This window comes from Lynx canadensis, chromosome B3 (genome assembly GCF_007474595.2).
Source record: "Lynx canadensis isolate LIC74 chromosome B3, mLynCan4.pri.v2, whole genome shotgun sequence".
Classification (NCBI taxonomy): Eukaryota; Metazoa; Chordata; class Mammalia; order Carnivora; family Felidae; genus Lynx; species Lynx canadensis.
The window spans coordinates 99,192,625-99,205,537 of NC_044308.2; the positions used below are offsets into that span (position 1 = coordinate 99,192,625).

The 12,913-nt window shown below is 36.3% G+C and overlaps 1 protein-coding gene across 3 annotated transcripts in view; it reads left to right on the plus strand.

Annotated features, from left to right (window-relative positions):
* Positions 1–12,913, plus strand: part of FRMD6 (FERM domain containing 6) — an 80,105-nt gene that overhangs the window by 41,116 nt on the left and 26,076 nt on the right. Inside the window, exons 2-6 of one of the 3 annotated variants that reach the window (XM_030319089.1) lie at positions 414–658; positions 6,258–6,348; positions 9,239–9,342; positions 10,371–10,447; positions 12,675–12,861. In XM_030319089.1, coding sequence (XP_030174949.1) covers positions 560–658; positions 6,258–6,348; positions 9,239–9,342; positions 10,371–10,447; positions 12,675–12,861 — 558 coding nt within the window. In that variant the 5' untranslated portion in view covers positions 414–559. The remainder of the gene's footprint in view (positions 1–413; positions 659–6,257; positions 6,349–9,238; positions 9,343–10,370; positions 10,448–12,674; positions 12,862–12,913) is intronic. The other 2 variants (XM_030319091.1, XM_030319090.1) reach the window with 2 other exon arrangements.

The following is a 12,913-nucleotide window of genomic DNA, read 5'->3' on the forward strand; positions in this document are numbered from 1 at the left end:
ATTTGAGTTTGCGATGGGAAAAAAGATTGAATTTTGTTGTTGTTGCTGGTTTGTCATTCTGTTTGTTTATGGAACCCTTTGTTATCTCCCATGCGAGACTGGAAACTTCTCAAAGGCAGGCTCTCTCTGCTTCTGTGAGCCCTGGAGTGCACAGCACAGCTTCGAATGTATGAGGCGCTCATTGGCTCTATGTTTAATTCATGACGATGAATGAAAGTTTTGAAAGAGTTGATAGTGGGCAAAATACAGAATGAATTTCAGTGAGTTCTCATTTATTAAAGCAGGCAGCCCTCGCGTTGAGACGTGCTGTCTTTGTGCCAACAGAAACAGTTGTGCTGCTGCTCATGTCCCTGTCTCTCTCCTCACCAATCTCACTGCCTTCATTTATGGCTGGCTTTTGGGCTTTTTTACAGCTATGAAACCTACGTAGTGGAACATCACGCTGCTTCTCCCGTAGGGCGTGTGATGAGGAACGGAGTTTGGCTTTGGAGTGCTCGGAACCAGAGGAATTGCCGAGGACTCGGAGCCCAGCCCTGACCACTGGAGAGCCCACAACACGATGAACAAATTGAATTTCCACAACAACAGAGTCATGCAAGACCGCCGGAGTGTGTGTATCTTCCTTCCCAACGATGAATCTCTGAACATCATCATAAATGTAAGTAGATTCGACTTTAGAAATGTTTGAACGTCCTGTTCCCACCAGTGGCCACATTCAAGTTATTACCTGGTGAAGGGGAGAGCGCTACAGAATGAGACCATTAATAATGTGACAGAATTGGGGGGTTAAAGTTGTCTACAAACTTTGAATTATGGCTTTAGAGCAACTGCCCTCAATATTCTTTCACCTGGTGGGGGGGGGGGAATTACAGAATTTTGGTTACTATATTATAGAAAAACAAACACCTTGCTATTTTAAAACTGTGTCTTGAAATATAAATTTTTATTAATCTATAGTATGATTTTGCTTTTTAAATGTTTTTGAGTTGTCACACACATGATATGGTAATAATTGCTAGCTTCTTAATATGCATCTTGATCATTAATCGTAGCCTAAGTCTAGCCAATTTTAAGGACAGGCTGTGCACTTGAGCACTAAGCTGTTGCTATGGTTCATGAGTCAAGGGTAACTCTCTTAGTTGACCTGGATATTGAGGAATATGGTACTGTTTTTCTTAACTTCTAAAACTGAGTTATAATCTACATACAGCAAAGTATAGGAATCATAAGCATGCAGCTCAGAGAATTTTTACAAGTGTATACACCCCTATAACCATCATCCAGCTTGAGATACAGTACATTTCCAGCACCCCAGAAAGATCTTTTATGACTTCTCCTTGTCAGTCATCTCTACCCAAAGGGTAATAAGTATTCCCTCCCCTATAGAGTAATTTGCTTATTTCTGAACTTCATGCAGCTGGAATTACATGGTATGTTTTCTTTTATATGTAGCTTCTTTCAGTCAACTTGGCCTATGAAATTCACTTATGTTATTGCACATAACACTAATTCTTTTTCATTCTTGTGTAATATTCCATTTTATGAATATGCCCAATTTGTTTATCCATTTATTGTTGATGGATATTGGGTTGTTGTAAGTATTGGGCTATTACTATGAGTAAAAGTGTTGAGAGCATTTTATGTATATGCACATGTGTATACATTTCTGAGCCTCACCTAAGAGCAGAACTGTGAATCATAAAAAGGATACCTGTGTTTAGCTTTGGTAGACACTGCCAAACAGTTTTATGGTAATCAGAATCATGCCTAGCACTTTTCAGCTCCTCTCCCTGTTATCGACTTTCATATTCTTCCTTTTACTGATTGTATTCAGATGGAATTAGGAAAAATATTGCCTCAGTGCAATGCCTTAAATTAGTTTTCTTTTTTTCCTTTTTCTTTTTCTTCTTTGATCTTTATTTTTGATAGAGACAGAGACAGAGTATGAGCAGGGGAGAAGCAGAGAGAGAGGGAGACACAGACTCTGAAGCAGGCTGCAGGCTCCAAGCTATCAGCACAGAGTCCAGTGTGGGGCTCAAACTCACAAACTGCGAGATCATGACCTGAGCCAAAGTCAGATGGTTAACCTACTGAGCCACCAAGGCACCCCTTAGTTTTCTTTGTTAACCCAATTGCTATATAAAAGAATATTTCTAAGTGTTATACTGAATATATATGGCATTTAAATAGCTTCATTACAAAATTTACACAGGAAATGGCTCTGCTTATCACCGTAATTATTTTGGTTTTATTCTGACAACCACCACAGTTTCTGGGTTTTAGTTTCTTGATTTACTAATATAACCTCGTTTTTGCTTATAGGAATTGTCTGAGCATCAAACCTACCTCTTGGATGAATTTTATCATCTGTGGGGCAGAATTTCTGTTCATCAGCAACATTGCTATTCAGGGTACCCAAAGTTGTTTTTGAGTATGTGAAGTGATAGGCTATCATTTTTACAACATTTGGGGTTTTTTTTTTTTAATCTAATAAAACTTGGCAGCTTATCTTTTTCAGTGTGGTCATGGTCAAAATATATAAAATTTAATTTTGCTTATACAGGTGAATATGCTATTTCAGTTTTTATATACAGTTATATAAAGAGATACTAAATTTTTTTTTAAATTCAAAATCCAGGGCATATAGCCTAAGCTATAAGAAGTTAAGAAACTTCTCTCAGTTCCATTTATATGTTCCCACCCAGAGGGTTGTATGTCCTTGTGTTCATGTGTGCATCTATGCGCACATACAGGATACGGAACAAAACCTTACTGACCTCAGGTGAGTGGAAGGAAGACTAATCTGGCTTCATGAAGAATACCGAGAGCCGGCTAGAATTTTCAAAGAGATTAACTTGTCCTAAAATCTCAGCTGAGCATTGCTCAGTACGTGAGCACTTAACAGAGTAGCGCTTGTTTTCATTTCTTTGAGCTATGTTTGTGCATTTCATTTGGGAGCTCTGTTAATGAAACTCAAATAGAGAATCCGAACCCCCTGTGGGCCTGTTGAGATCTTCTTATTCCAGGGCATGTAGACCCCGCTGCCATGTCCAGACCCTTCTCTAGCAAGTGATTGAACAAAGGAGGGAGGAGGGACTCAGTTAAGTAGTATGGAGGCCCCTCATTGCTGGAAAACCAGTGCAGGACTGCCAGAGCTCTGCCTTTTCCTTCAAAGTGTTATCTCTGCATTCATAAAATAGTAATTGTTATTTGCATGGCTGTAACATAGCAAATTAACTGTAACAAAACCAGTTTTATCAACGGTTTCATTTTTTTCATCATTTCTAAATATTTTTTACACAAAGATGGTTTATTCCTTGACGTGTAGTTGATAGAATGTTGTCTTTCTACATGTGAGGTATATTTAGTATCTGATCATTCTAGTTTCTCCATGAGGTTGAACTAGTAGGGGCTGTTTTAAATGATTTTAATCATCAGATAAAACTAAATATGGAAACTTGGAAAATTTTGGAAATAAAATTATGGTAAATGTTAGAGCCACAAAATTTTTGAGTGATATAAATAGTGGCCAAGAGTTTATACTTGTTCACTAAAACTAAGGTAAACAATTCTTTTTTATCTGGAATATATTTAAAAAAATTTTTTTAACATTTATTTATTGTTGAGAGAAAGCGAGACAGAGCATAAGCATGAGGGGCAGAGAGAGAGGAGGAGACACAGAATCTGAAACAGGCTCCAGGCTCTGAGCTGTCCACCCAGAGCCCGATGTGGGACTCAAACCCACAAACCACGGGATCATGACCTGAGCTGAAGTTGGATGCTTAACCAATTGAGCCACCCGGACGCCCCTGGAATATATTTTAAATGTGCTTGCTCAATAACCATTGACATTTAGGACCAAATGCTTTTTTTTTAATAAAAGGTCCATATAGAGGATATTTTTAGATAATATTTTAATTCTTATTCTTAATACTTCATATACCCTATAGCACTTTTTAAAGCTCCATTGCTCCTGAAGGTTAAAGAACTTGAAAATTTTCACAATCAGCTAAAATGTAGCCTTCAAGACTCATAATATGCAAATACAAAAAACTCAAGCCTTTTTTCACAGAAGTAAGACTTCAGAGCCACAATTTTAAACAAGAACACTACTTACTCCATAGTTGTTACAGAGCTTTATCAGTAGGCCCCAAATACTTGATTTAAATTAGCAGAAAAATAGTAAGTATATGGGATATATGGGAGAAATGTACAGCATTATTTGAACAACAGTTACAGTTACAACATGGTTTGTTTTATGTATAGTTTGTGGTTTGGAAGTTTTCTGCTAACTTTTTTATCACATTTTATCCCAGTTGCTTTGTTTATAACATTTTAAAATACAGTAAAAACTAAGGATTAAAGGTATCCTAGATGGTATGGCATCTTAAGTCTCAAATTTGCAGTGTGTATTTCAACTTTATATAACATTTGATAGTTTTCCCCTTTATCATGTTGGTTAAGCTTATTTGTAAAGTAGAATTAGGACAATATAGAACTCAAAAATACACAGTTTTTTTTTAATGAACAAAGAGGATGATTTCCTATTGGCAAATGTAGTCTCCCAGTGGTGTTCGTGAGTTTGCAATTCTTCATTTTCCCTAAATTCTTCAGTGGCACATTCATAAAGTGATGTGCTCAGTGGGCCAGAGACTAGCCTATAGTCCTGGAACAGAACAAAAGCAAGAAGCCCAAATGGGCATCAGACACCTGCTTTTATCCATCAGACATTTACTGAGTGCCAACTATATATCCTAAAAATAAGATAAGACACGATCCCAGCTTCATTGAGTTCCTGGTGCTTCTAAGCAGCCGAATTGGTGCTCTTGGTCTTAAATAAATACCTTTTGCTCTTTCCATTAGATAAGGTGCTTCAGATTAGTTGCCATTTAATAATGTGGAAAGAGCAGCAAACCTTCACTTGGAATTATCACCATTCTGCATTGTTTGGCTTTCAGTTATCAAGGGGTTTCAGGGGTCTCTTATTTTCTGAATCTGAGTCACATATTAAGGTATGATAAAAAGTCATGAATTCAGAGTTCATTTAGAATTTATCATTAAAACTGCAAGTGGCATCAGTATCATTGCAAGTATAGTACAAGTGAGGGACAAATGCCCCACATAATATATATAGCTGAAATGATAAACTGTCATGTTGTATATATTTTAAAATACACATTTGGAAATATTTTAATACTTAAATGAGCAAAGTTGTGAGTTGCTGCTTTTGCCATTACTAGCTTATATGACTTTAAGCTTTGTGGGTTCTTTCTTTCTTTCTTTCTTTCTTTCTTTTTCTTTCTTTCAGAGAGAGCAGGGTAGGGGCAGAGAGAGAGAATACTAAGCAGGCTGTGCACTGTCAGCACAGAGCCTGTTGCGGGGCTTGAACTCATGAACCATGAGATCATGACCTGAGCTGAAATCACCAGTTGGACGTTTAACCTACTGAAGAACATGACATAACATGAAGAAATTGACCATGACATGAAGAAATCATCCATAACATGAAGAAATTGACCTGTATGGTCTCTTAAAGTCAGCTCTAGGCTTTAGTGATTCTGAATTCAATGAGACAGACCCAACAGAATTACTGTCCCCTAAAATACTTTATTAAATATTGGAGAAATCATTAAAACTGTGTCTGTTAAAGACTATGTTATTATTCAACATGTGACTTTTCAGGATAGCCTATTCAGAGTTCCAAATTAATATGATTTTTTATGGTTGAATTATACTAGGACTTAGAAAGGACCCTTGTTTAGGTACTTAAAAGGTATAAAACAATAAAAGTAAGATAAATAAAAGCTAGTTATTCACTCATTCACTCATTGTAATAATATCTAAGTATTTTGCTTAGACCATCAAGAAGAAAACCTTCCTTGTAAAGATACCTGCCTAATTCATGCTTCTGATAATCTGAGTAGGCTGTTTTGGGTACCTTCTGAAATATTTACCATGCGCCATGGGTTTAGAATTAAGGCCTCGTCAATGTGTCATAAGATTTATGAGTCTTGTACAAGATTGCATTGGTACTTTATTGCCATGTTGTAAAAATTCGTATTGTGATAATCAGTATTGAAACACAACGCAGATTAAAGCAATTTCCATGAACCAACAGCGGTTTTGCTAGTGTTGGCTTGTCCTTTCAAGGCATATATTCAGGGTGTATTAAATTGCCTGATTGTGGCTCAGTATTTGGGTTTGAGTGACTTGTCTCAAGTTGTGTTTTTTGTGTGCTTGTTTGTTTTTCTCTACAGGTTAAAATTCTGTGTCACCAGTTGCTGGTCCAGGTGTGTGACCTACTCAGGCTAAAGGACTGTCACCTGTTTGGACTCAGTGTTATACAAAGTAGGTCTTAGTCCCATCTCTGATAGATTTAGCCAACTGTCACCAAGGAAGTGATATTTTATAGCTGGCTGTGACTTGATTTGGGCGTATTGTGATAAGATTGTGATTGGCAAAATACCCATAAATTCATCATCATTTTTAGTCTACTATTCGTGTTTTGATCTTAACTGTTGTGTATTTCTTACAAGACTTAGAATTTTAGGCCGTGTATCATAGTTTGAACTTAAAAATCGGTTCCTTTTCAGGAGTCTAAATTTTGTATTTGTTCTTTTCTGTTTTTATGAACCATGCTTGATTTTTGTTTCCTTGCACTCAGGGAACAGCTGGAGCTAGTAGGAAATTATCTTGCATGTTTTTGTAATGTGTTTCATAATTTTTGACATTAAAAAACTTAGGCATAAGAAAAATGGCTTTCGTCTATTCAAGTTTTCTTGCTGTTGACCATATAGTATAACAAAGTGATCTATTAATTTGCTCTTGTTTCCTGTTTTTCCCTCTTAACACCTTCTCCTTTTCTTCCAATCAGACTATAAGACTTAAAGATGGGGGATCAGTTTCTACTTTTACTTTATGTGAAGGCTTTCTTCACATGAAGCCTCCTCCACCTGCCCACTCCCATAATACCTTAGAGTTAAGTTCCCAGGGTTTACCTGCAGCCTTTCCTTATAAGCTTTTTCTTTCAAGTCATATGTTTAAATTTCTCTAATTTACCCTTATGCAAAAAACCTTTTCTATCTTTGCTCAGTTTTTCAAGAATACTTTTTTTGTGCAAAATGTATTTAACTACATTTTATACTTGTAGATGAATCATATTCTACTACTGGAATCGGCTTAAATTTAAAGGCTTATGACATCTTGAGAATCTGGTTAATACCATAAAAAGCTTAGATCTGCCAAGTTAGAAAGTGTATCATGATCAGCCCTTCTCCTCCAAAATATGACCATCTTCAGCTGTCTTTTTAGGAGAAGCCAGAGAGCTTGGAGCAGGGAACACCTCAGGAACCAACGAATCAACCATTTGCTCTTCAGTTTTTTTCCTGTAGTAGTTAAAGCAATAAAAGCACAGATGCTTAGCTCTGTGTTTCTATTAGTACATCCCTCAGTCATTCTTTCGAGGAAGGGTTTGGGAGAAATAAGATGCTCTATAGATTCTAAAAATTGTTTCTTTTATTCTAAACTCAAAATTAATTCTTTCTTACTGCCACGACAGCCAGATTGTTGATCTGTGTTGTTTAACAAGTCAGTCTAATAAAACCAGTTTATGGCTTCCTTAGATTTCAAAATATGAGTTTTTAAGATCTCTTTTTTAAAAGAGAGATTGTAGTGTGGCAAAAGAACATTGGAAAAGGATGCAGATGACCTTGTTCCAATTATAGTTCTACCACTAGCTAGCTATGTAGCTTTAGAAATGTCACTTGACTTCTCTCGACTTCAGTTTTCTCAGGTGTCAGCTGGAGATTACTTCACCCACTTTGCAGACTTCTGATATATGCTTTAGAATTCTTAAAATATAAAGCCATGATCAGACTGTCAGATGGCAGAGATACGGTGGTAGTTTAAAAGTATGTGCTATTACGCTGAACAGTCTCCATTCTGTTTATTATATTGCTTCTTCAGATGGGAATTCAAGCCAAACACAAACCATATTCAACAGGAAGGTTGTCTGGTCTTGTTCACTTCATGTTTAACTGGTAGCATGTGAGATATGGGAGATAATTTGGCTGATCTGATAAGTGGATTTAAGTAGCATCCTTTTGGGTTTTTTTGTTTTGTTTTTGTTTTGTTTTGGTCTCTGGGACCTCTTATCCCTTTCATTCAAATTGGCTGGCTTAATATGCCATTTATAGACAGAGAAACTCTACCCTTCCTGTTCTCTTATGGCTCTTTTTCAAGCAAACCTCTCCAGCATTCAGTCAGGAGTGACAGTGTAGTCAGGTCTGTTATCCTTGGAGAAGTCAAAGAGACACCCTTCCCTTCCAGATTGAGTACATTTTTATGCAGAGCTTTCCATGAGGAAGCTGCCTTAGTGATGGTTAGAGAAAAAGGACTAAACTATTTTAAAAAGATTTACAACTTTGTACAGGATAGGAATGCTGAAGGTTTCTGTTGTGAAATATCTCTCTTTTAAAATATTCTCTTGGGGAAATCTGAAAATTTTAATATTTTTTAACAGCTTGTCTTCATATGTTTAGATCATTGTTACATGGGTTTTTAGCAATCATGGTTTCTGTTCATCTTAAGAACATCATCTCCTTGAAGAAATACTTTAGCATTATTTTTTTTGCATGAGATTCTTCTCATCTTTCCATGGGATCAGTCCAAAGACAGTGTGTTTTACCAGGGTGTGTTTTATGTGGAAAACACAGAGAAGAAATTGTCTTAAAGGATGTTCTTCACAAAGCGTGGGTCAGACCCGTCACTTGGAAATAGGCAATTATCCTGAATGTTGTCTCATTTCTTACATAGCAGTTAGGATGGTGTTTCTGCCCTGTTTCATTATTCTGCAGCTATGACAGGAGTCCTCTGTGAGCTAAGCAAAAGCATGTATCTCTAAGAGCAAGTAAGCACAGAGTTGGAAGTTTGACTATGCATTAGGATTGACCATAGAAACTTAGTAAAAGCAGGATGTGGAAGCTAGTATTTCTTCTAAATACCACATATTTTTAATAAGATGTGTTCTGTATTGCGAACGCAAAATAGTTTATAAAGAATCTCATTAATGTCTAGCCAACTTTTTGACTTTTAGTATCTTGTTGATTGTTCACGTTTTGTATGTGAATTCAGAGCACATTCACAAATTGAGGCTTTTTTAAAGAACCCGTTTTTGTGTGTATTTTCTTTAAAAAAATCATCTTTTCTTTATCATATTGCCTTCTTTTTTAATGTGCAGATAATGAACATGTCTATATGGAGTTGTCACAAAAGCTGTATAAATACTGTCCAAAAGAATGGAAGAAAGAGGCCAGCAAGGTACGACAATACGAAGTCACTTGGGTGAGATTACATTTATGAGCAAAACTATTTTGATTTTTTTAAAAGGTTTATTTTAGCTATTCGACATTAGAAAAATATTTAATTTTTTAAATTTTAATTCATAAAAACACTATGAAGTAGAAAATGGAAAAGGGAAATGTGTAAGTTCTAAAATGTCACATTAATAAAGTATTAATAGCTTATAGTGTATGATAGATTTCGGGTATCTGTTTAAATCATGTTGGATAATAACTTTTTAGTAATTTGGGGATAATACTTTGAAACGAGAACCATGGAAAAAGAACTTGCTTCTCTTCTGTGGCTATGTTAGCCATCAAAACTAATGTTCTAGAAGTTATTCATAGTTTTTAAATCTACTTTTACTGTACTTTGATACTTTATTACTTTATTAAAAGTAGGAAATTATACTGGTGCCTTTATTTAATAAACATCAATTCCATTTACATGGGGCATCATTCACAGGGAATTTGCCTAGTGTTTCCACCATATTAATCAGGAATAAGTCCCCAATGTCTAATCCTAGATCCTCCGATTCGTATTTAAGAATTCTTGGAATAAACGGGAAGGCTACTTGGAAGCTAACTACAAAGTAAGGAACATTAAAGTCTAAATAAACAAACAGCATATTAGAATTTGGTATGTGGAATGTCAGAGGAACAAGAGAACATTTGTAATGAGGAGCAAATGGTCACCACAGGGGATAGAGCTGAGAGAGGAACTGGATCTCAACTAGAAATTTCCACTGGCATTTATTTTTATCTTCCCTTATGTTGTCATTGGCATTACAGTGAATGAGTATCAAATACATGATGATGCTTTATAACTTCCCAGTTTTGTATGAACTTAATATCCATAATGGACAACTGTCTACCCTCTGCCCAGCCACCACCACCACCCAGCCCCATTAGAAGTAGATTAAACCTTTCAAGGTTTAAAAGTATCTTGTAAATAATGGTATTTGGTTGCGTTTAAAACCCGTTTTGCAGTTACTAAAAATAGCTTTCTTTTTATATGTGTCTTTGTTTCAGGGTATTGACCAATTTGGACCTCCTATGATCATTCACTTCCGTGTGCAGTACTATGTGGAAAATGGCAGATTGATCAGGTATGAGGACAGGGAGAGACTCTAAACCTTCACTTCCACAAGCACTCACCTTCTAACATAACCAAATAAAGTTCTTGTGTGTGTTTGTCTCCATCTGCTAGAATACACATTTCAAAAGAGCAAGGATTTTAAAAGAAATCTTTGTGTACACTCATGTATCCTCAGTTCCTAGAAAAGAGGCACAGTAAGCGCTCTAAATATTTGTGGAATGAATGAATGAATGGATGAATGATAATGTTAGACTATTGATGAAAATGTTAACAATGTCACTGCCTCACATTGTCTGTACTCCCCATTTTCGATAACCAGTCATTCACCAAAAAGAAGATATTTCATTCAAGAAGGAACTAGCACTTTTGTGAAGAATGGAGAAATTAATTAAAGGACTGTATTCTTTTCTGGTGGTGATATGGGGAGTAGGGCAGCAGCAAGAACTCTCTCCTGTAAAAATGGTGTCGATATAGCCTGGTTTTCTTTCCACCTTTGGGGTCTTGCTTCTGTTCTTGGCAGGGGCCTTAAAGCTAAGATTACACCCAGTGGAGCTATCCTGTGAGAATCTTAGATGCAGTTTGGCAAGGGCAGGTAATTGATTCTTCTTCTGGAGGTGGGTGCATGAGCAATTCTATGCTACTGATACAGACTCAGAATTTACCATTTCAAAAGCTCAGTTTATCATTTGTATGGGAGGATTCAGTGCTGGAAAGCTTTCAGAGTTGGTTTTGTTAACGGATAGAAAATGCTGATGGAAAATACTAGAAATGTGAACTCTGTTTTCCTTATTTACTTTCAAACTCTGAGAAACTCCATTAAAAGATACAAAGATACATTTGGCTAAAAGTTATATGTGAGATCTGCTCTTAATATTTGTGTTATTGCCACATGTAAATTTAAAGTAAAAAATATTAGCCCATAAATAATTTTTTCTAAAGGCCAAGAAACTTTCTTAGTTATTTGGAGTTTATGTAAAATTTTTGCTCAATTTACCTACTAAGTATGGAATGTGCTGAAAAGAAGGAAAATACATTATTTAGCCACAAATTAACCCCCTGGGGCTAATGAATGTTTAATTCATCCCTGTACTTCTGCTCTTTTCCCCAGGGATGAACTAGTCCAAACACTGTGTGGTCAGCATTATAAAAAGAAATGCCTTGAAAAGTACTCTGTCCCATGGGGAAAAAATTACATAAATGCTTTATTTTTAAACTCATCATACTCAAACATGATCTTAGTTAAAATAAACTCATGTTTTTATTGTCATCAGCTAATGCATTATAAATCTCAGGTAAACCTTTGACTTAAACTAATAGGGGAAGCAAGTAAGCTCATTAAATACACACACACACACACACACACTTTTTTTTTTTTCTTGCATTTTTACTTTGATCACAAAGGCATCCCATTTGCCTGTGACATTTTTTGGAGCTTGACCATGTTTTTCCCCAGTCAGCACTTCTTATTCAATGTATTTAATGGGAACTATATTTATTTCTGACTTCAACGGATTGTAATGAGTGCACTAGTAGGATTTCCATCTGTGAGGAGTATCATGACTGTCATAACATGTTCCTATAAAACCACGCCCATAAAGTAACATCCACTTAATTAAAAAAAAAGAGAAAGGGAGAGAGAGATTTAAAGCAAGCTTTTTTTTTTCCAGTTCATTCTGAGAAAGAAAACAAAACACTATAGTTTTTTTTAATGGGCATTTAAACAGAAATTTTTTTATAAGGACCTTAGGGTATTTGTAATGTGCTCAGCTGGAAAACAAAACAAAACAGAGGAGCAAAACATTAAAGCCAGGATTGTCCCCTCAGATTTGTCCTTGTTTCTGTCATATGTGCCGCATTATTGCAGCAAAGTTACTTTAACGCAGACAACAAATGCCTAGGCTTCTAGAGTAATACTTGTTTCAGTGAAATATTTACCATGTTGGAATGGATGATTCCATTCTCTGAATGAATTAAATGTTATAGGCCTCAGGAAATGTTATTTTTGCCTGTTGGGGCAGTCAGACGTGGAGTCCTACCTCCCTGCAACCTGGGTGAGACAGCAATCAGGTATTAGCCTCAACCCCCCACCCACTTTTTTTCAAGGAGTGTGGAGGCAGGAAGAGGGAACAGAAACAGAAGAGCTCTTGTCACCAGATGGATAGCAGGATTTGGGTTCTGTTTACACGCCATTGGATTGTTCCATCAAATGTGAGTTCTGTTTTCTTTTATTTTCCTAGTGACAGAGCAGCAAGATACTATTATTACTGGCACCTGAGAAAACAAGTTCTTCATTCTCAGTGTGTGCTCCGAGAAGAGGCCTATTTCCTGCTGGCAGCCTTTGCCCTGCAGGCTGATCTTGGGAACTTCAAAAGGAATAAGCACTATGGAAAATACTTTGAGCCGGAGGCTTACTTCCCATCTTGGGTAGGCACTGTTTTCAAGTTTTAAAGTGTTTTCTCTAGCACATTTCTAGTTC